The sequence below is a fragment of the Mirounga angustirostris genome, unplaced genomic scaffold, assembly GCF_029215605.1.
Source record: "Mirounga angustirostris isolate CCGP_5_RB_7025 unplaced genomic scaffold, mMirAng1.0.hap1 SCAF_1, whole genome shotgun sequence".
Classification (NCBI taxonomy): domain Eukaryota; kingdom Metazoa; phylum Chordata; class Mammalia; order Carnivora; family Phocidae; genus Mirounga; species Mirounga angustirostris.
This window is the reverse complement of record NW_026991709.1, coordinates 41,194,266-41,216,975: the sequence shown is the minus strand read 5'-3', so window position 1 is coordinate 41,216,975 and position 22,710 is coordinate 41,194,266. Positions and strand designations below refer to the sequence as shown.

The window sequence follows — 22,710 nt, the reverse complement described above, 5'->3', positions numbered from 1 at the left end:
AAATTCCTTTCCAAGTATAAGCAGTGACTAGGACCTATTCCCATTTATCAAAAATATTTAACTTAAAATAGTTTAAACTTAGAAACCAGGCATAAAAATAAAGATTTTAAGAACAAAAGGAATTTCATTTGGGGGTGCGGAGAGACTTAGCTAAGCATGTGCAAATGATTAATTAAATAACCTTGATTCAAGGAATTTGTTCACATATTCACCTCTTTCAGGTCTTGACTCAAACATAGCCCTCTCGGAACACCTTCCCTGACTTTCCTATTTAATATTGTGAAACCTCTTGCATTCATACCTGCATTTCCTATTTTCTTTTCTTGTTTCATTTTCTTCCAAAGCATTTATCACCATGCAGCATATTGCCTTTCTTTCTGATTTATTTTCTTTATTCTTTATCTTGTCCCACAAGAAGGTAAATTCCATGTGAACAGGGATTCTTGTTGGTTTTGTACTCTGCTTATCAACCACACCCTGAACAATGGCTATCATTTAGTAGGGGCTCAATATCTACTTAATAAAGAATGAACCAATAGTCTAAAATATGTTTACCTGGGGAAGGTGACAGAGGAGTAAAGTATCACTTAGCAAGGAGTGCCAGGCTAATTGAGAATGGCCAGAAGGAAAAGTATGCATGCAAATACGTACACACACACACACACACACACAGAAACACACAGAAGGGGCTCATTCACATTGATCATAAAGAAAAGAAGGAAAATTGTGAGTTTTCAATTACACAGAAATGGACCAATTGATTTATTAAGAAATGGGTTCCCAAGCAACAAACGTGTGCAAGCAGACCCTGGGTAACCATTTTAGAAGCAATCTACATGATATTTATGCATCTGCTACAGAAAATTAACCAAGACTGAGTTGCATTCCTATCACCTAGGCTGGGAATGAAATCCTGATGACCTGCTGGTTACCTTCCTACTACCATTCAAGGGGCTGATAAATTCTCAATGTACAACTTGTATCTTGCCTGAGGCCTCTCTGATTTTACTCCAGCAGCCTTGCTTCACCAGGAAGACTAGTGGGGAGATATGGTGACACCAGGCTTGCCACTCTGTGTAACTGTGGATAATGAAACTCAATTGGAGTAACATAGGCTGTTTATGAGAATATGTGAGAATATGTGTTGTACAAGATTTTGCTTCTTTATATAAATATATAGATAGATTATATCTTATATATATGTAGATTTTGTTTCTGTATATACACACACACACACACACACCATGGATCTATCTTTTAAATGAACAACAAACATTTTCTCATACCTTATCCCTAAACTATAGGAATTTAGAGACCGAAAACAGGGCAAATATAAATATATTTGTACAAATCAATAGATCCTTAATCTTTTTGTATTTCTTCTCTCATCTTTCTTCCAATTCTATATTATACTTTTTATGACTTGCCAATTTTTTTCTCTGTCTTCCTTTTATCCTTCTTAAAAAACCAGGACTCCTGGGTGGTTCAGTCAGTTAAGGGTCTCCCTTCAGCTCGGGTCATGATCCTGGGGTCCTGGGATCGAGTCCCACATCTGGCTCCCTGTTCAGTGGGGAGTCTGCTTCTCCGTTTGCCTGCCACTCCTCATGATTGTGCTCTATCTCTCTCTGACAAATAAGTTAAAAACATCTTTAAAAAGACTTTAAAAACCAAAATGATAATCATGGAAAGCAGGAAAAAAATGTTTCAAGTTAATATAATAAATTCCAAGCTCTTTGAGAAATGTAAGCATAGTAAGAGAGTAATATATGCTATGATGTTTGGTCCTGATCCTCTCTATGGAACCGAAGCACCTATACCCCAGGGACTAGAAAAAATAAGATGATGAGAGTTCACAGATCAGTTTGGGACAAGGCTGAAGGGCCAGCCCAGCTCCAGGACTCTTGTTCCTACAGGAAGGGACAAGTCTTCTCCTTCAGCCCAGTGTCCCCCTCATCACTTTCTCCCCCCTCATCACTTTTTTTGATAGATGTATATCCCAAAAGCACTCCTCAAGAAATCTTGTGCATAAAACTATTTCAGATTCTGTGCCTGGAACCCAACATAAGCAAATAGATACATAATTTCATATATATTCAATGCAAAGGATTCTATGAGAAAAGATAAAGTAATTATCTCTTTAGATTATACCTTAGCATGGATTTTTACGTCCCCTCTATCCTCCCTACCCCTGTCAAAATGTCTCCTACCCCCAGCCTGCCAAGTCCAAAGTAGTTGTATGTTTACCACTCCAGCTCCTGCAGTCTAAATAACATTCCCACGTGCTTATCTCATTTTGACTACCCTATTCAGAAGAGCAGTGGAAAAGTTCGAGTCTAAAGAGCAGCTCAAGATGGAGAGCAGAGGTTAATAAGCTATCTGGATGGCACTTCAAAGGCAAAGGATAGGTGATGACACTGCGAGAATGGCATCCAAGGGTGCAGGAGAATGACCTGTAGCAATTAATCCGCCTAATATTCATTCCACACACTCAATTCTCTCTCCAGTTTCTATAAGCACTCTCTCCCTTTCTTGTTCTCTCTTCCACTTTCACATCAACCTCCCTAAATCCATTGTAGGCTATGAAATAATATTTTAAAACATGCGTTATTTTGACTGAACAACGCTGCATATTTTCTGGATTTCATTTGAAAATTAGATGATTAACTTGCGTGTCAATGAAGTCCCTACACTAACTGAAACAGATAATTATTTATTTGGATATTAAGCTCTACTGATTTTTTTCTGTAACTTTAAAGTCCGGATAGAAGAAAAAAAGAAATTCAATATCCTTTTTTGGCATTCTGTTCTATTTCAAAAGAGTTATTTGGTCAAGAAAATCATTTCCAAATTGAGTCTGGATGGCACGAAGGAATCACATTTAAACAAAAAAGCCCAAGACTGCAAAAGGTAGAATGAAATACCAAATTAAATATTTTATAACATTTGAGGTAAAAATGTTGCCTCATTCGATTTCCCCAAATTGTGTATTATGTATTTCTTCATAAATTCTCATTTTTGTTATATAAACTAGGAGCATGAAGGACAACACACCGCAGAGATACACAAGGCAAACAATTATTTTCAAGGAGTTTTAGGTCGATAGATGTTAATTCCACGCTGTCCCTGCTTTGGAGGAGAAAGGACAGGAGGAAAAACATTGTGGGGATTGAAGTACAGAGAGATGTGGAACCATCTGGCTTAGTGTGAAGGACAAATCTGAAAGAGTGGCGTCTCCCAGGAAAAGTCAGCTTTCAACTTCCCTGTACATTCATGGGTCGTTCAAATAATAATAACTAAGTGCAAATATTTTCACCAGCCAAAGAGAGCTCACCATCCAACAGTGGACTGTGGAGACAAATGCGCCCCAAACTTGGAAGTAGAACAAATGCCCCCACTTCATCGTTTTAAGCAAATAGCTTTCTTACCACATTCACAGCTCCTAACATCTGACTCTATTTAAACTGTGAGCTAGCAGTTAATCATATTAACAGTGTTCTGCTAATCCACTTCAGTATGCTTTTTCATTATCTCAAAGCTCTGAGTGTTGATATTTGATGGAGAATAAACATTTGTATACCTTTGCCTTTGGAAATCTGGCAATGGTGCAGAAATGTCCAACTTTTGTGTTTGTTCTTTGCTATGCTTCTGTGCTATGAAGCAGGTGACTTGTAGAGCATAACCCTAATTGTTTACATTACTAAAATAAGAATTTATAAAAATATCGAAAAACATTAATATATCCTGAGACTCTGTCTGATCAAAATAACTACCACAGAAACTCAAACAGTATTGTTGATTGGGTCAGAAGTCTATTCAATAAACATTACATTCCACTTCATACAGAAATGGCAACATGTGTCAAATAGACTGGAGTGGGTTTATTTTCTAAGAGCACATTCTCCTTTTCAGTAGAAGCATACCCTTCCTAAAGATCTTTTTGTGAACTTTTGTGTTTCCGATTGGAATGCTATGTCGTAACTGGTAAACTTTACCTATTTGTTAGGCACTTGTATCTCTATTAATTACACTGTAAATTACACTCTATTAATTACACTCCTTTTTGATATCTAATTTGTGGATCTCCACGGTGACTTTGTTTAAATGACCAACGGGGTGACCATGAAAGTCTTTAAATATTCAACATTTAAATATTAAGATATTGGATGGAGAGGATAAGACTAAAGGAACTTGTGCATGGAAATGCAAAAAAAAAAAAAAAGTCACTGTGCAAAAAAAAGAAAAACAATGCAGTTACATTAGGAAGTGAATTAAATTGTCTTTCATTTGCAGAGAGATGGAGAATATGGTTTCTGGCTCTTCATTTTCCAGTTCCCAATTACTATACCCTGTGAGTGAGGACTAATTTTATTGAATATATACTGGATTCACTTGATTCCTTATAAACCCCCTTTTCCTTAAGCCCATGTGATCGCATCAAAGAATTCCTATTAGGAAAATCCCTGTCTAAGAAACACAGCATGTTATACTTGATATTTGACTTTCACACATGGAACCATAAATTAATACTAATTAATGCATACTAATTATGCATATCCTATCTTTCCAATCTGACTATAAGCTTTTTAAGGAAAACAATAATATTATGTCTTAAACATATTTATAACTTCATTTTCTAACATGATACCCTTCACAGGGTAGACACTCAATAATAGATGATGACATACAATTATTTAGTAGATGTGAAAACTACTTTTAGACTTTAGTGTGTTTCCCTGTATGCCAGCTTATCCACTTAACTTCTTAAGTTTTCCACTTCTATGGAGATTAGGCTTTGTTATAAATAACAGAAAAGCACAAATGCAGGAATGCTCTAATCATCATGTTATGATTTCTTACGTCTTAAATTAAGAACTTGGGTCATTGGGGCTGGGAATGGGTATGTATCTGTTGGTCTATCTGAGAAAGGTCATATTCAACAAAGATACCTATTGCGGGGAGCTATGGTGAGGGAGGAAAGACACATCAACACACATAAATCTAGAAGGTGTCATTGACAAAGAGGCCCAGGACTGAGCTTAGTGGTTACAGAAGACAGTAAGAACCTCAGAGGCTCAGCTAACATGTATAACTCATTAATCCAAAACATGTATGTCCACTAGAAATTACAGAATCATTCAGTCTTAAAAACTTTCTCTTACTCTGTGGAAATCTTGGCTATGGTGTCACAAGAACTGTACTCCACGCCTGTGAAGATTTCCTTGCACTGTGCTGTCCGGACACCATTAAGCCAGTCACCTGTTGTGCGGAAGGTAGTGATGTCGACGTTGCTTTGGTCCAGAAGAAGGTTTGATGGCCTGCGAGAAAAGAAAACACCAAAGGAAGAGAGATCGGGAGTCAGCAGAGTTGCTGCGTGTCAAAATTTGACACCAACATCAGCAGGAACCTCCAGACTTCATGTGGTGTTCCTGTTTATTTGTGGAATTTATCTGCCATGAAGGCTTCATCTATTCAAGCTGGCAGCTTGCAAGAATACTGTGTAATCATCTTGTCTCAGTGCGTCCCTTCTCTGCTCACGACCGCTTTGTAAATCATTGAAACTTTGCCAGTGGAATGCATAAATAGATCCATACATACTTCTATAATTTAATTTCTTTAACTATTAGCAAAGATGGTGGTAATTCAGGATATAGTTATAGTAGACATGACATACTGAATACTTAGATGTCTGGAAGTTCATTTTAGACATTGTACAGGTTGCTGTCTAAAGGACAGCTGAATAACCTAGATTGTAATTACAGCAGGACATAAAGTCGGAACAGATGTAAATAATGTCACATATGTCATTAAAAATAAAAATCACAAAAGGAATAGAAAAAAATAGATGAGTAACAATAAATGAAATTCTCACATATATGACAACATCAAATGGAGTTCATGATATAGAAAGATGAAAGAGAGATAAATAGATAATAGATATAATGACTATGGTTTATATTGCACAATACAATCGTCATTAAGGGAAACTTCTAGAATTGTTTTATATAATTACAGGTCTGACCATAGATCTATGACCAACTGCAAGATCTGGTGAATCAAAGGAACAGTAGGGACATAAAAGAAACAGAGGGGACCATATTTTTACCCTGGGAGAGCCAAAAGAAGCCGCCTATTGGTAAAACGCCCTTGGGGTGTTTTTTTCAGCTCTCAGTGACCCATATAATTGTCCTTTGACTCATAAGCCTGGGGCCCATTACCAGATAGAAAACTGATTGTCCTCTTTCTTTATGTTCTCCTCTTAAGGAAAGGAGCTTGAGCAAAAGTAGTTATGAAGGCCTTTGTTTTGAGATGAATATTAACAACAATGGCAATAATGATTACATTGAACATTATGCTTCTATACTAAGTATATTACACAGATATAAGGGCTTTAATTCTTACAATAGGTAATGATGCTATGTCCCTATAATAGATGTGGAAACCAAAACTAAAAGAGATTAAATCACAAATCTTGGTTTCCTCAGGCAAAAGAGGCAGAGCTGGGATTTAGATACAAGTTATTTTATACCAAAGCCCACACTCTTGGCCACTGTGCTGTACCATTTAGGTGGAACTTTGTTCATGTTGCTTTTCCCGTGTTTTCTCTTAAGTTCTTTGTGGTTCCATGATGTGATCTCTTTGATTTTTATATTCCATAAAGGATAGTGGTCTAGTACCCAGGCACTGGAACCGTAAGTCTTGGGTTGAATCCTGGGTATAGAACATACAATTTTTGTGACCTTCAGTGATATTCTATTTTTTTTTAGATTTCTTTACTTATTTTAAAGAGCAGAAAGAGAGAGAGAAAGAGAGAGAGAGAAGACGTGCGCACACAAGTTGGGGGGGCAGATGGAGAGGTAGAGAGAGAATTTCAAGCAGGCTCCACATCTAGCAGGAGCCCAAGAGTCCAACACGGGCTCCATCTCATGACCCTGAGATCATGACCTGAGCCGAAATCAAGAGTCCAATGTTTAACCAACTGAGCCACCCAGGTGCCCTCAGTGGTTTTCTTATCTTGTCTGTTTTCTCATCTATAAAATGCAAATGATGATCACAGTAGATTTCACACAACTGAAGATTAAATAAGGTTTAAAAAAGATTATATATGCAAGGGATACTCAGAGATGTGTGGACACGTAATATGGTATCAGTTAGCTATTTGTTATTCTGACGTAGGTAATGCATCTAGTCAAATGGTTGAAGCTTTTAAAACTTTAAAAATAACAATAAATCCCAGTTTATAAAAAATACTAGGAATGTGGTGATGCTGTTAATTATCCTTCTGAGCAACTAGAAGTTTAGTCATGTATAATCTTATGAGCATAATAGGGCAACAACCTTGTAAAGCAGGTATAATTGGGGACCTCATTAGAATAGCTAAGAACTTTTGCAAGCTCACAATGATTCTATAACCAATGCTTGCAAATGGATATGCTATTCTGACTTCTGTAGTTTCTGTTTTCATTACTGCAATAATATATATTATTAACATTACAACTGTGTGTCATAGCCTAATCTTTAACTTATAATTGAGAAGGTACATTTAGATTTTTACCTTTTCAAAGTTATCATTCAGAATCTTTCATATTTTGTGATACTGCAGTTGAACTGAATCAGCGTTGAGCTCTTAAAACTTTTAAAAATTATTTAAACAATCCCCAATATCAGGATTTGTTAACTAAACTTCATATCTTCTTATATATTAAAAATTAATACTTTGCCTAAATGAAATCTATTTTTTGAAGTGCTTAAATTCAACATTTAGAATTTTCAGAAGACATCAAAACAAATGAAGACTATACTAACATGCATTTATCCTTATTTTAGAAGCAAATTCAGCTCTCTAAAGTACCAATTCAATAATATTTTTAGAAATAGCATGAAATAAAAACAAAAGGAACCATCCTGATAAAATTAAACCTCATAGTGTTTTATCTATGAATACTAACCATTGATTATCATTTAGGAAATGTAGTGAAGCTCATGTTCTCAGGAGAAAAAACTTTCTGTAAAGCAAACCTACACATATGCCAACTTTACCGACATTTAAAAGGAATTTTTAATTGGGAGATTTCTATTACTATTGATAATATTTCTCCAACTCACTCCCAGAGGAAACATGCTTAAGTGTGAAGGCTAATATTCTCAAATCTGAACAATTTTGTATCATGTCCTAACCCTGCATGCCGCTGTGGGAGATACATGAAAGACTGTAAATTGACAATCCATCTGGATTTTGATGGGGATACATTAAATTTTTTGGATGAAAATAAATTTTTAATTTTTTATTTGATAAAAATGAAATGTTAAGGGAATTTTAATACTGAGTTGAAGAAAAAGTTGGCAACATGACAGTTTGGTTCTGTCTGTATTTTTATCCTCTGTGGAAAAAATAGCTCAATAGCTAATTTCCTCCCTCTCGTGATCATTTATAAAGAGGAGGGCAGCTGAAAATGGACAGCTTTTCAACCTTCTTTCCATTAAACTAAACTCAACTATTTCAATTTTCCCTACCTCAAGTATTTGATTAACAAATTAAAAACTAAAATTATAGAGTTTATAATTTACATTTATATATAATGGTTTAGTTTTAACTAAAGCTCAGAGGTTATCTTTAAAAAAAGTAAAAAAGAAACAAAAATTAGATATTATTTTAAAAATCACTAATTTTGTTTCCTTCAAGGAATACCTAGAAAACTACACAATATAAATAGAACATTGTATAAATTATTCTCTTCGGGGGCATTTGTATAAATAATTTTCTATGACTCTAAGTTACTCATCTGAAAAAAGGTTTATTTTAATAATTGAAAATTTCTCGGTTTTGTTTTCTTTCCCAGGAATTTGAGGAATTACAGATACAGATACACAAGCCAGATTCCAAAATTTACACGATATTCTTGGATTGTTTTAGCATGGCCCTCATGGGTGAAATAGCTTTTGTCACTAGCCAGCATTAAAGAACACTGGACCCTTCAGATAAGTCACTGAATTAGCGAACAAAATTGATGGGAATCCCATTAAATCAGGTGTGAGACAATTTTATAAGAAAAATGAAGTCATACTTAGAAGACAATAAAATATTAAACTGTCTACAGGCAAACGGGCACACGCACGTGTGAGCACACCCCGCAGCTTGTATTTCTACAGTAGCTGTAGCAAAGAATCTAATGTCGACTCTTGGTCCCATGAACAGCAATACTCCTTTATTTATGGGTTTGTGGGTATGAAGAATCAAACCCCAGGACATTTATTCAGAATATTTATGAACTGTGCCTAATAGTAAAATGCAGAATTTTTTCTTCTCAGTTCAAACTGGTTTGTATTTTTAAACTCAATACTATAGCCAGACTCAACAAGAGTTTAGAGAAAATTAGTATAAACAAACTGAAATGGAACAGGACGTGCAGATTAGGGATTAGAGTGACCCCAACTGAGTTTTTCTGTTTATTACTTGGATCAAAGTACAATGAAGACAAAGAATGGCCTAATTTTTAATGCCAGTGACCTCAGAATAACCAGCCCTGCAAAGACTCATTTTTCCACTTCCAGGATTTCTCTGGGGAATTCAAATAAAAATTGGTTCCTTTCCTCCTCGGAGAGGACATCTGGAGAGTTTATCAATGGATAGGAATTTGTCTCTCACTGTGAAGAGCCTGTGATGTCTCTTCATGCGCACCAAGGGAATGTGCACTTTTTGAGCAGATGCAGACATTGGTTAATTTTTCTAGACCCAGCCCCAGACTTGGGTCTGAAGGGGAAATTTATAGGCTGGGTGATGTGCTCCGTGAGCTCACACTTTTACTACACAAATTAGATAGGTTTCAATCCATGCAGCTGTAAACGATGTCCTGCCGAGTTCCACCTGCTCTTTTACAGCTTTTCATAAATCAGTACCTACTGGCCGCAGATCGCAGTCATTAAAAAGAAATCATGGAAATTACATGTTTGCTCAGGGGAAGCAAAAAAATAACTTTCCTCCCCCTTCTCTCTCTCTCCTTGTATTTAGACTCGTGAATTATTCTTTTAGGGATTTTCATACTGTTGCATTAAAGAGGTATACATATATTTTCTTCCCATCAACTCCCTATTTTATCTGCAAATGGTTTCGTACCAATTAGCACCTGATATCGGGGACCAAATGTCAGTAAACAACTGCAGTCCCAAGAATATCTTCTCATAATGAGGTTATTTCATTATTGCATTAGCATTACAAATCACTAGGATTGAATGTTAAGTTATCCTTTTAGAATATAAAAAGACTCCTTTTGGTATACAAACAGCTTTATTTTTCATGTATTAAAAATAATGATTAAGACACATTTCCTGAATAAGTAAGTAGATCCCAACTACGTTTAGAAGTAAATGTCAATAACATGGAGATGTACACTATATCACTATAATTATCTACATTTTGTTGTTCTGAATAGTTTCAGGGAATATATGTACTCAAGAATAGTTTCTTAAAGGCAGAATATTAACTATATCTTTATCATTGTCAGAAACTAGTAATCTAATTTTCCAAAGTCTTTTATGATTAATTATTAAATTTTTTATTTGAAATAGTATATTTTCACCATATTTCAGGGGGGAAATCTTGTATTTGCCATTTTTTTACATGTGGATTATTACAATCTTGATTGTTTTATCACTAACATTAAAAATTCCAAATAAGATTAAGAAAATTTAATTTGTCATCAGAAACTAAAAATAATTTTGAGTATATAGAGTTCCCAACAGGAAAGTAGTATATATATGACACATTAAGGAGAAGTAAAGTCATTGTGTTTATTTTAGTTATCTCTAGGCCTTAAGGATAAGAATCTTAGCAGTTACAGCTATTACATCTGGCTTAATTCCTCCCAGCGGCAAAATTACCTACTTTGATTTTTAAGATTAAAAAAAGAAATCATCTGGGTCTTTGGCACACTTGCTTCCCTCTAAAAGGTTCTGCATCATATTTGATCAGTGAGGGAAGTCACCCTGTCAGTTTCAGAATTGGAGGTCAAAGTCACGTTGATAAATAGATTGTGTTTTGGTTGTTCGACTTCTCTTAAAGGATGCGGTATTTGTCAAAAACAGTTATTCTCAAAAATAATTATGTTTTCTTGGAAATCAGAAGCATTTTATTTACACTAATTTAGTGCCAGTGACAGGAAAATATTACTAGCATTGCTTATGTTTGCTCCTATTTATCCTGCAAGTTAATAAAAAATAAATCCCTTCAAAGTTAGTGGTCAATGCAATGGAACAATATATTTTAATCATTTCAATAAATTAACTGAGTGTAATTGGATCTGCAGACCTCATTCTAAATTACAATTAAAGGAGTGTTTGGGTGGCTCAGGTGGTTAAGCAACAGATCAGATCATGATCTCAGGGTTTTGAGATGAAGCCCCATGTTGGGCTCCATGCTCAGTAGGGAGTCTGCTGGAGATTTTCTCCCTCTCCCACTGCCCCTCCCCCCCACTCACATGCTCTCTCTCTCTAAAACAAATAAATCTTTTAAAAAAATTACAATTCAAGGGGCGCCTGGGTGGCTCAGTTGGTTGAGCGACTGCCTTCGGCTCAGGTCGTGATCCTGGAGTCCCGGGATCGAGTCCCGCATCGGGCTCCCCCTGCTCGGCGGGGAGTCTACTTCTCCCTCTGACCCTCCTCCCTCTCATGCTCTCTGTCTCTCATTCTCTCTGTCTCAAATAAATAAATAAATAAAAAATCTTTAAAAAAAAATTACAATTCAATATATTGTTTAAGACCTGATGCCATGAATTGGTTACCTTCACTTTAGAACCTCATTCTAAATACATGGAATGTATTACTTAATACTTTATGCCAAAAAATTGTACTCCATAAATTAAAATATTATTGAAGAATCCAACTCCCTGAAGTATAAACATTATGTAAATTTAAAGAAAAGAATAACTTATCTAAATCATTTTATATAAATATCCAAAAATTAAAAAGGGCATCTTACTGCCTAAATAGAAATGAATTAATTCATCTCACATTTTCCTCTATTGTTAGTCTTCTTTATTTTTAATTTAGCTACATTCATAAAAATAAGTTAATTTATTTAAATCCAGGAGCTATATTTTATATATAATATAAAACCAATTGAATACTTATATAGTATAAAATATGTATCATAAAAGATATTTAAATTATACAAAATTAATTCTTCAAAATAGTCTCTTTTAAAAAATGATTTTTTAAAAATTTTCTTAGAGTGGAGGCAGGGAGGGAGAGGGAGAGAGATTCCCAAGCAGGCTCCACACCCACACGGAGCTCGATCTCACCACCCAGAGATCATGACTTGAGCTGAAATCAAGAGTCAGATGCTTAACCAACCGAGCCACTGGGCTAAAATGAATTTTGCTTATTTCTCCTATCTGTATAACGAAATTATATGTTAGGAAGTAGGAGAAAATTTATCATTGTAAGACCATTTTCTATTTATTTTTATAGAAATATCTTTTTTCTCTTTTTTAAAAAAAATATTTATTTATTTATTAGAGAGAGAGAGAGTGCGCACAAGTAGGGGGAGCATCAGGCAGAGGGAGAGAGCAGGCTGCCTCTGCCTGATGTGGGGCTCTGTGATCCCAGGACCCTGGGATCAGGACCTGAGCGGAACGCAGACACTTACCTGACTGAGCTACCCAGGCGCCCCATGGAAGTATTTTCTATCAAGAACTTCTTTAAGAAAGATATCCTCAATTCTTTTTTTTTTTTTTTTTTAAGATTTTATTTATTTGAGAGAGAGAGAGAAAGAGCATGAAGGGGGGTTGCAGAGGGAGGGGGCAGGGAGAGAAGCAGACTCATGTATCTCATGTATCACTCTAAAAGAATCAAAATAGTTCTCTAAAAGGACACAATGTTATTACCCTTGCTTAACTGAATGGCTTTTTTCTCTCAGTTGTCTTCCTCCCCACCCCCACCCCACTAATTAGCAGCTTTTGATAACAGTTCATTCTATACACTTTTGGAAAATTCCCTAAGCTGTGGATTCAGTAATGGTCTAAGTCACATTTGTAATTCTGTGCCTTGTTTCTACCAGCCACTTTGTATCCTTCTGCTCTGTGATTTGTACTGTTCCCCAAAGCTGTAAAGAGACCGTTTTCTTTCTCTCTGGGTAGTTCATGCAGTGGGTTAATGTTCTGAGATATTTATGAATGTTTCATACTTTTTTTTTTTCTTTTAGGACTGCCAACCACTGACATTAATTGGCTCTACAATCCCCTTATAATGGGCCTGAAATCCCCATGAACTACTATCACACCCTGTTACATAGGATGGAAGCATTCACCCATTTCAATTAACTTCTTAGCTCTTGTAGACATTTTGGTTCTGGACTAAGTGACTGAGGCATTTAGAGGCTTCAGAGGGACCCCCAGACACCAAGGCAGGCCAGAAGTAGCATGGAGAAGCTCAAAAGTTCAGTCTGACAGATTGGGAGGAGGGATGGCCCAGTGTCAACCTCTGTGAACCAATACCCTCCACTATTCATAAAGTCTCCTGAAAATCCATGGGATATATGAGCTTTAATTCAAAATTATAATTTTAGAAAAATAAAAAGAGATATATTTGAGATAAAACCCAGCATTACCAGGGACGCTTGTGTGGCTCAACTGATTAAGCATCTGACTCTTGACTTCGGCTCAGGTTATGACCTCGGGGACCTGAGATCAAGCCCCATGTCGGGCTCTGTGCACAGCATGGAGTCTGCTTGTCCCTCTCCCTTTGCTCCTCCCCTGGCTCATTCTCACATTCTCTCTTTCTCTCTCAAATAAATAAAATCTTAAACAAACCAACAAACCCAGCCTTATTAGATTGAGATTTGTACCCCTAAGCAAGTTACTGACCGTGAGGTTTTTTCATTATCTTTACAGAGAGAAGACTTTATGTTGATTGCCCAGTTTTACTCTTCCCCAGTTTGAGATGTGAACATCTAGTTTCTTGTGGGACTCGGTGTCATTGTTCCAAAATGCTCATCTGTCTCACAGACCTGCTCTTCCTTATGCCCTTCCTATGCAGTCAGTGAGAGCACTGTTCTCATAGTCCTCCATGTTCCAAACCTGGAAGAACTCTCTGATACTTCCTCTGTCACTCTGCACACCTCATTGGCCACCGTGTCCTATAACGCTTCAGTAAAACTTTTTGAATTCATACCTTTTCTTTTGTTTCTTCTGCTCTTCCCTAGGGGAAGCCCTTTCTTAGACAACTGAAATCACCTCCCAACTCCTTATTTTGAACCTCTTTACCTTCAGCTCTTCTTAGGACTAGCTGCCAGAGAATTATTCTATAGGCACCCCACCACATGTCACTTAAGTATCTTCCATGGTTCCTCTTTTCCTCATGGACAAAAGTCCAGATTTCCAATGATGCCATGAAATCTTCCATTATCTCATGAAATGATCTATCATCCTTACCTTTTTTTATCCTATATTCCAGCAGAATTGTATGATGCAAAAAAATCTGGAAGTATCTTAAGTTTTTGTGTATCTTGTTTCTTTGCACAATGTTCCCCTAGCCTGGTATGATCTTATCTGCCCAATGATATTTCATCCAGCATTCAAAAGTTACTTCTCTACAGCTAATCACCACAGGGCCTAGTAGAATGGCTGGCACGAAGTAACTGCTAACTGAACATCTGTGGTTTCATGTCGATGTACTGTCTAAACTTCAAATTCATGTATGTCTCCTCCAATTACACTACTTTCAGGAAAATAAATCAATTACTGGAAGACAAACACAACATAAAATTTAATATAACTTCCCTTCTCTTCTCACCACCTCTTGCAATATCTAAGTTTTTAGTTGGCACACCTTGACCATCTGCTTATATATCTTCCCACTTTCAGCAGCAATATTCACAAAGACACTCTTAGTGGCAGATTCTCTGGGAATGACTCTGTTATGAATCATCAACTCTAATGAAGGTTGAAAAGTGAAATGATGCATCGTAGAAGGATTTCTATAATGTATATGAAATAAATTTTGCCGTGAAACTAACTAGACTCAGGCTGACTCTGGAAAACATCATCTCCATAGGAATGATAGAATAATGTTATTTTTCCTAATGGACTTGATAGGCGTAATTCTGTATATTAATCTAAATAAGTCATTCAGAAACTTGAATCCTCGGTGCCATTCACAAACTCAGATTGGGATAATCTCCGTGTGTTTGGAGGAGGATGTTTTTGGAGTTGAGTTGACAGAGAGAGAGACATGAAATTTTGCTTAGGAGAAAGTTTTAAGCTTTTAGTATTATGACTAATGTCTGCAGAAATCTATATAATGAATAGAATAAAAACTAGAATTCTTTTTAAATCATGTATCTATTGAAATGGACATTTATTATTTTAGAAAATGCATATTCATGTACTTAATCGATAGTCATTTAGTTACCAGTACCAACCTGGTACTGGTAATACAAGAGAAACATGGCATCTGATCTCATAGGGCTTAGAGTTTATCAGAGTAATGGATACTTAAAAAGAACACACACATAAGAATTAAAATTGTGTTGGCACTCTGTAAAAAAATAATGGTGTGGACTATTAAATGACGTTGCCAGAGAATGCCTCAATTAATACAAGATGCTGAAGGAGGATGAAGGAAAAGGATGCTTCCTGAAGGAACTTGAACTTGGCCACTGAGACTAGAATATTAAGTGAAAGTGGCACAGATTGAAAGCTTGAAATGCCCCTCTCCTCACTCTTGCCCCTCCCTCCACAAAGCAGCCATGTAAATCAAATCATGTCACTTCTCTGTTTTAAATGCCTTAATGGATTCCTCATGCATTTCAAAAAAATTCCCAAGTCCTTACATGTAGCCTCAAGTGCTCTGGCTTCTGTTTGCCTTTCAGACTCATGAGAGACTCTTCCTTCCCCTACTGCTCTTCAGTTATGTTGTCCTTCTGCTACTTTCTAGAACCCTCCAAACTCACTTACAGTTTTTTTTTTCCTATGCCAAGAATACATTTTGGGGGTGGGGGTGGGGCTCTTTAAACAGCTGTTTTTTTTTTTTTTTCTTTCTTTAGGTTTCGGCTCAAATACCTCCACAGAGGGCTCTTGCCCACCACCCTTTGATTATCCGTCACAATGATCTATTTACTTCCTTCCTATAATCTGTACTTGTCTGTTGTTTATTGTACATTTTCTATAATGTAAGCCCTAAAATGGTAGGAACCATATTTGCCCTCTTCACTGTTCTCCAGAGTCTATACATGCCTAGCACATAGGAGACTAGCTTATAATAAATAGTTATTGAAAAATGAAGGAAGTAATATGTGAATAAAAGCAATGACATTGCAGCAGAAGGGCTATTTAAACCACCAGCAAGAGTCTAGATATTTTTTTCTGAGTACAATGGGAACTCAAAGTCGGTTATAAAAAGATGACTGAAATTATATCACATATATTTTGATGAGAAAATTCTGAAGGCTACATGCAAAGATGCTGGAGCAGGCAAGAGTGAAAGCAGGGGGACAAGCTAGGAGGTTCTTGCAGGGTCTCGGCCAGAGGGGGAGAGAGTCATGGAAGAGAGTGTTTGCAGGGCAGGGGGAGAGGGACAGAACTTGCTGACCTAGTGATCTTCTAGATCAAAGTGTGGAGGGCCAGAAAGAGGTGCCAAGATTTGCTCTAATCCTGTTTGGTCAAATGAAGAGGTGCCTGTGTATTAAATTAAATTAGGAAGGCAGTGGAAGGGTGAAGCTGCCAGGAGAAAATAAAAACATAAATTTTTAGAATATTAAGTTTGAGGAGACTGTGAGACTCTGATTTGAGAAGTTTGGCCATGAAGGCTTGTGGATAAAGAAGGAAGAATTTGGCAGAGATGTGAGGCCGGCAGAAGTAATGTTGGCAAACAGTATCTCCTAAATTCCCTGTATGATAAAAATCACCTGAAGTTTTTTATCAAACATCCAAATTCCATTCCCCTTTCCTAGAGATGCTGAGTCAGTAGTTGGGCTAGACCAGGATAGCTGTCTCTTTAATTAGTTCACCTGTGATTTTTCTCACCAGGAAAATTTAAGAAAAAAATGTAATTTAACATATTTCTATGGCAGTGGTTCTGCCTTCCAAAAGTGCCCCGATATGCAAGGGAGGAGGGTGGGAGAGAGAGGGGAGAGGGAGAGAAAGGAAGGATTTGCCTCTGACAAGTAGAGGGACACTTAATCTAGTCCTCTCTTATAATTAGAGGAAAAAATAGGCAAAATGGGTAGGTGCAGGCACCAGTAACTTTTTGTTTTGCTGTTAGAATTTCCCATCTGAGGGCTTGTATTTTCTCAATGAAGTATGTGGCAAGGGCATCACTGGAAAATTGAAGGGGGGAGAGAATGAGTTAGTAAGTGATGGTAAAGGATGAAATAAGCATTATTAAAATGGGAAAGCAAATTTTCTAAAGGAAAAAAAATACTTTCTTGACATTGTTGCATGGCAACTTGAGGTTGTTACTAATCAATGTATATTGACGCAATCCACCTAGTTGTGTGTTTTAATGGCAATAAGTAAACATATACAATTTCTAAGACTTCTATATTTAAGTGAATTAAGATATATGGCACCTCTTAGAAAAATATTTTCCCTAAAATTACATGTTTTGTGACAAAATACATAGAATTTATTCAAGTATTAAGGATTTATATTAGGAGAAATGATATTCGATTTCAATAAGAATGGAAAAGTGAATTTAAGAAGTATGTTAAAATTTGGATACTAGGATATATCCTGATATACTATGATCTGATATTAATACCATTTCCCCACACAGAATTGGAGTTAAATATCCCTTGAGCATATTACATGAGTTAGTTTTTATTTGGATAATACCATCCTATGGAAATGATTTGAGTGTCTTTTTTATGATATGGAAAGAATTGAAAGATATTTGTTTTTTGTTATTGTTTTTCCCCATGATTGCTATTGAGTAAAGATCAAAAGAAATGGCTTCAGGGTACAAAATGAGCACCCTATGGCCCAGAGAAGGACAGGTTATTTACACTGTTAGTTGTTAACCCGTCAGGTAGATTTCCAAGAGTCTGTTCAGTTTCTCTCTGTGAAGATTCGAACAAGAGATTCATTCTTACAGGATAAGTTATGAGTAGTTTTTTCTACAAAGGATATATCATCAAGTTCAATCTTAGTGACCCCTAAATGTTATTTTCAACAAATAACCTACAATTTTAGATGCTGATATCAAGACTTTGGCTCAGATTCCTCTTACTCATTTTATCCAAATATAGTGCAAAACCTGGATCATGTAGTCTCAATATAATTGTTCCTCTTAATGTTAAAAATCATATATGCTATGATAAAGTGCAACTGGAAATGCTCTATCAATTTGAAAGTCATAATTCTCGGCGATTATCAGTAAAGACAGCAAAAAAGAAACAAACTCCTTCCAATAAGACATTATATTATACCTTTTACACCCTTTTACATGAGTCACAGTAAATCATCACTATGTAGCATTTATACATCCCACTTAATACTGTGGATTTATATGCGCACTAAGTATAGTTCTTTTACTAAAACCATGTAACTGTCCTATAAGAGCACATATCATCAGAATGGAAAAGAACTGTTTTGCTCTTCTGTGTACAATGAGAATATAAATCTTTAAACATGACAGTTGGCTTTGCCTTTAGCTTCTCTGAGAAGTACTAAATATATTAACACTTTTTTTTTTTCCTTCTCATGGCCCCTGACAAAATTCATCTCTCATTCCCCATTTCTTCAATTGCACTTTTTAGATACACTTTAACTTACGTTCTTCAAAATCATTAAGAAAACTCAGTGATTCTCAGCTAGGAGGAATATGAGTAAAATCTAATGGATGTCGTGCATTCGGGATTGCATTATAACTTTGAGGTACTGACGTTTGTCTTTTGTTGGGGGGACACTGATATTATTTTATTCTCAGTTTTGTTCTCTACAGTGTCTAACAAAGTGATTGGCACACAACATGGGTTCAACAAATGTTTGTTTAGTTACACGGTATGGGGGGGGATTGCATTCTGCTGGCCAGTGCAATGTTTTAGAAGCATTATTATTTTTGAAGCTTTATTTTAAATGAGGAAAGAATTAGGACATCACTAGAATTCACCAGCACTCTAGGACATTTCTTATTTTTTTCCTTTAAAAAATTTTTGTTTAAATAGTGGAGAGTGAAAAGAAGCTATGTGTCCGGCGTTCCTATTTCCCGAAGACTTAAACACAAGCCTGAATGTAAACTCACTCCTGGTCAAGTTGGAAGTTAAAAATATCTCCGAATTTCATAATTACGATTAAACAACATAAGAATTTCTCTCGAAAGTTTTTTTGTTTTGTTTTGTTTTGTTTTAAGGAAGAAAATAAAGACACTTTTTTCCAGTCCTCAGGAATACGAGTTTCAGAGAATGCAGTTAGGGAAGTGGGAGAAGAAAATTAACACAATGGAGATAGAAAATGCATTAATTTCTGAGTGAGAGCAGAATGCAAAATCCAAGTGTCACCTTGCTGCGGCACTGGTGATGATCTTCAGGCTGCCTGGGTTCCGGATAAGCTTGTCCAGAATGCTGACAATCTGCTCAAACTTGGGTCTGTTGTTTCTGTCTTTCTGCCAGCAATCCAGCATCAGCTGATACAATGCAGCTGGGCAGTCCATGGGGGGCGGCAGCCGATAGCCTTCATCCACAGCTTTAATCACCTGTGTGAGAAGCAGTTTCCAGGGACTTCAGAACTGAAATTCCTTTTATTCTCCGTGGGAAGGGTACACCAATATGAATATTTTAAAGTTAAGTGGAAAAGTTCTCATTTTCAGTTACTTAAAAGGATGACAGCTTATCAAATAAATAAGTGATTATTCTTGCCCAGAAATGTTATATAAAGGAAGATCTAGAGAGAGAGAGAGAGAGAGAGAGTGAATTTGGGAAAGAAGCATTTGTAAAGCTCCTTTTCAGATGAAAATCAGAAGAAACATTCTGTGATATAGGAGATTCAATGAGTTATAAAGAAATTATTATTTGGTAATACAGATTTATATGGAATATTGTTCATATGTGAATGAATGCAGAAAAAAGTCAACAGATTTTGTTATACTTCATTGAAACGGTATCTTCCAAATCATAGTTAAGTTCCTTTAGGTAAAATCCTATGTGCAGAACAATGAAGTAACTGTTAGTTCATTTGTACCCTTAAATCACATAAAACAGTGATTTTTCAAACTTGCTGTGTATCAGAATAATCTGGAGGACTTAATATATAGATTGCTCTCCTCTGATTCCATAAGTCTAGTGGAAGGCCTGAGAATTTGCATTACTGCAAATTCCCAGGCCCTGCTAAAGCTGCTGGTCCAGAGCCCACACTTTGAGATCCTCTAATACAGAGAAAATTTGGAAAATAGAGATGTGGAAAAGTGAGTCTGATTTTCTCAGCACTATTATAAAAATAGCTGGATTGGAAAAGTACAGAAAGGTTTTAAATGCAAATACAGTAAAAGCAGTTTTATATGTAGTGAGTAGCAAATGACTAAAAGCATCTCAGCTTTCCATCTCATGTATCTTTGAGATCATGCTCAAAGTCTTTGGCTAAGCATAAAGACAAGTCTCTGAGTGCCTGATCCCATGTCAACAGCATCCTTTTACTAGGCATTTGCAAGACATGACTTCTAAAAACAAAAATTCTTTTCAAAAATCATATCACAGTTACAATAGAAAGTTTAACATTATTTTTCCATCCAGATACTTCAATTCGTATGACTAAATTCACATGCAAGTATAATACATTAAGAGAAACAACACACTAGAGATCGGTTGCTTTGTCTGACGTTGGGAAATACTCTGTTTAAATAAACAAAATGTTGGCATAGATGCATTAATTAAATCTACAAAGGATGGCAGACATGTGGCTTATTAGTGTTACATAGAAACAATTTTGCAGTAAAAATACTTCAAACAGTCCCCCATATCTATTGACTATCTTTTCGATCACTTATTTCATTACATTCTTGTTACAAATGTCTTCATTTTCTCTCATTTCTAAACCCCTGCTTCAGGGAAACATGTAAAGCTGTAAGAGCAACTCAATTAATATCCTTGCAAGACTTGGAAACTATTTCATTTCTTCTAAGGATTCTATTTCAGTGTCACAAACTGGGAGCCACCTGGTTTCATTATGCTCCACTTCCTTGCACAGCTTGATCTCTTAATCTGAAACCATAATTCATTGACTACAAATACTTACATCCTGATTGGACATCTCCCAGTATGGTCTCTCTCCATAGGACATCACCTCCCAGAGAACAATCCCATAACTCCATACGTCGCTGGCTGACGTGAACTTGCGGTAAGCAATAGCTTCCGGTGATGTCCATCGGATTGGGATCTTCCCTCCCTTTAAATATAAAATCATGTACATATATGATCAGTGCATGAAGCATATAACATATATTATAATATGAAACCTGACTGAATTTGTCAGAGTCCTTCTGAAATGGATTATGGGTTTCTGCTGAAATATCTGGATATTCTATTTTAATACCAAGCAGAAGTGAGTAGCATACCATGTACTGAAGGGTTTACTTGCAATTAATTTGATGAAAGGAAAATATTTAAAAATTGTTTAAATACTGCTGGTTTATATCAACTATGGCACATTAATTACTCATCTGCAAAAAAAAAAAGACCTAAAATAGATGTGCTATATGGTATATTAGAATTGAATGAGGTATCCAAGTCAACCTTTATTGATTGAACATAGATTTATGCTTGACCAAGCAATCTTAGTTCAGAATGCAAGTTAATATTGTAAAGAACTTATACCAAAAAACCCCTCATACCACTCCTTGATACATAAGTTCTCCTCGGTATTTGTTAACTAAATAAATTCAAAGTAAAATTATACCTCTAAAACACTCTCTTTGATACATTGATCAATCATCTTGATTAGTTTACTCAGTGCTTCACTCCATTATCAATCACTGAAGTACCTGACATGTGCTAGGTAGGCACCACAGGAACTAAATAGATAGAATAACTACATTCCTAGAACTTAGAGTGTAGAGAATATGGTTTCTCTGAGTTATGGGAAAATAAAGGTATAAATCCCATGGAATTTGCTCTCAGTTTAATAAATACATTTAATAAAAATGTGTTGAGTAGCATCCATATGGGAAGTATTAGCCTAGTCACTCTGAGTGAGACAAATATAAATAACACACTAGCCCTTCTGTTTGGAAAATCTCAGGCAAAGAGGAATAATAATTAGTTGTTTTGAATAATGAAATGCAGAAAGAAGTATCTAGTACTTTGCTTCCCAAACTTTACTATCTATATGAATCATCTGGAATTTGCTCCCATTAAAATGGAAGCCCTGATTCAGTAGTTGCTGAGTGTAGCCATGGTCTGCTCTTCTCAAAAGCTCCAGGTGATGCTGGTCATGCTGGTCATGGACTTGCCAGTGAGTAGGAAGGCAGCAGAAACGGCTGTGATGCAGAGCATGGGGCTGAGAGTCTCACTAGAGAGACTGAGGAGGTCACATATGAATTGAGCCCGAAAAGATGTACAGATTTTTGATATAAGAAAAAAAAGGCTAAATATTGCAAAGAATTCACATCATCCAAATCGTAAAGCCTATTCATCAAAACGTGTTCCACTGACCCTGCACCTCACAGCACTTCACTGGTTTCAAAGTAATGCTCAAGTGGGGCGACATATCGCTTTGGAGAAATGGATCT

At 36.1% G+C, this 22,710-nt stretch overlaps 1 protein-coding gene across 1 annotated transcript in view; it reads right to left on the bottom strand.

Moving 5' to 3' along the window:
* EPHA3 (EPH receptor A3) overlaps positions 1-22,710 on the bottom strand; it is a 360,686-nt gene that overhangs the window by 3,982 nt on the left and 333,994 nt on the right. Inside the window, exons 14-16 of the mRNA XM_045902696.1 lie at positions 21,219-21,368; positions 19,490-19,683; positions 5,160-5,315 (exon numbers count right to left, since the gene is read on the bottom strand). Coding sequence (XP_045758652.1) covers positions 5,160-5,315; positions 19,490-19,683; positions 21,219-21,368 — 500 coding nt within the window. The remainder of the gene's footprint in view (positions 1-5,159; positions 5,316-19,489; positions 19,684-21,218; positions 21,369-22,710) is intronic.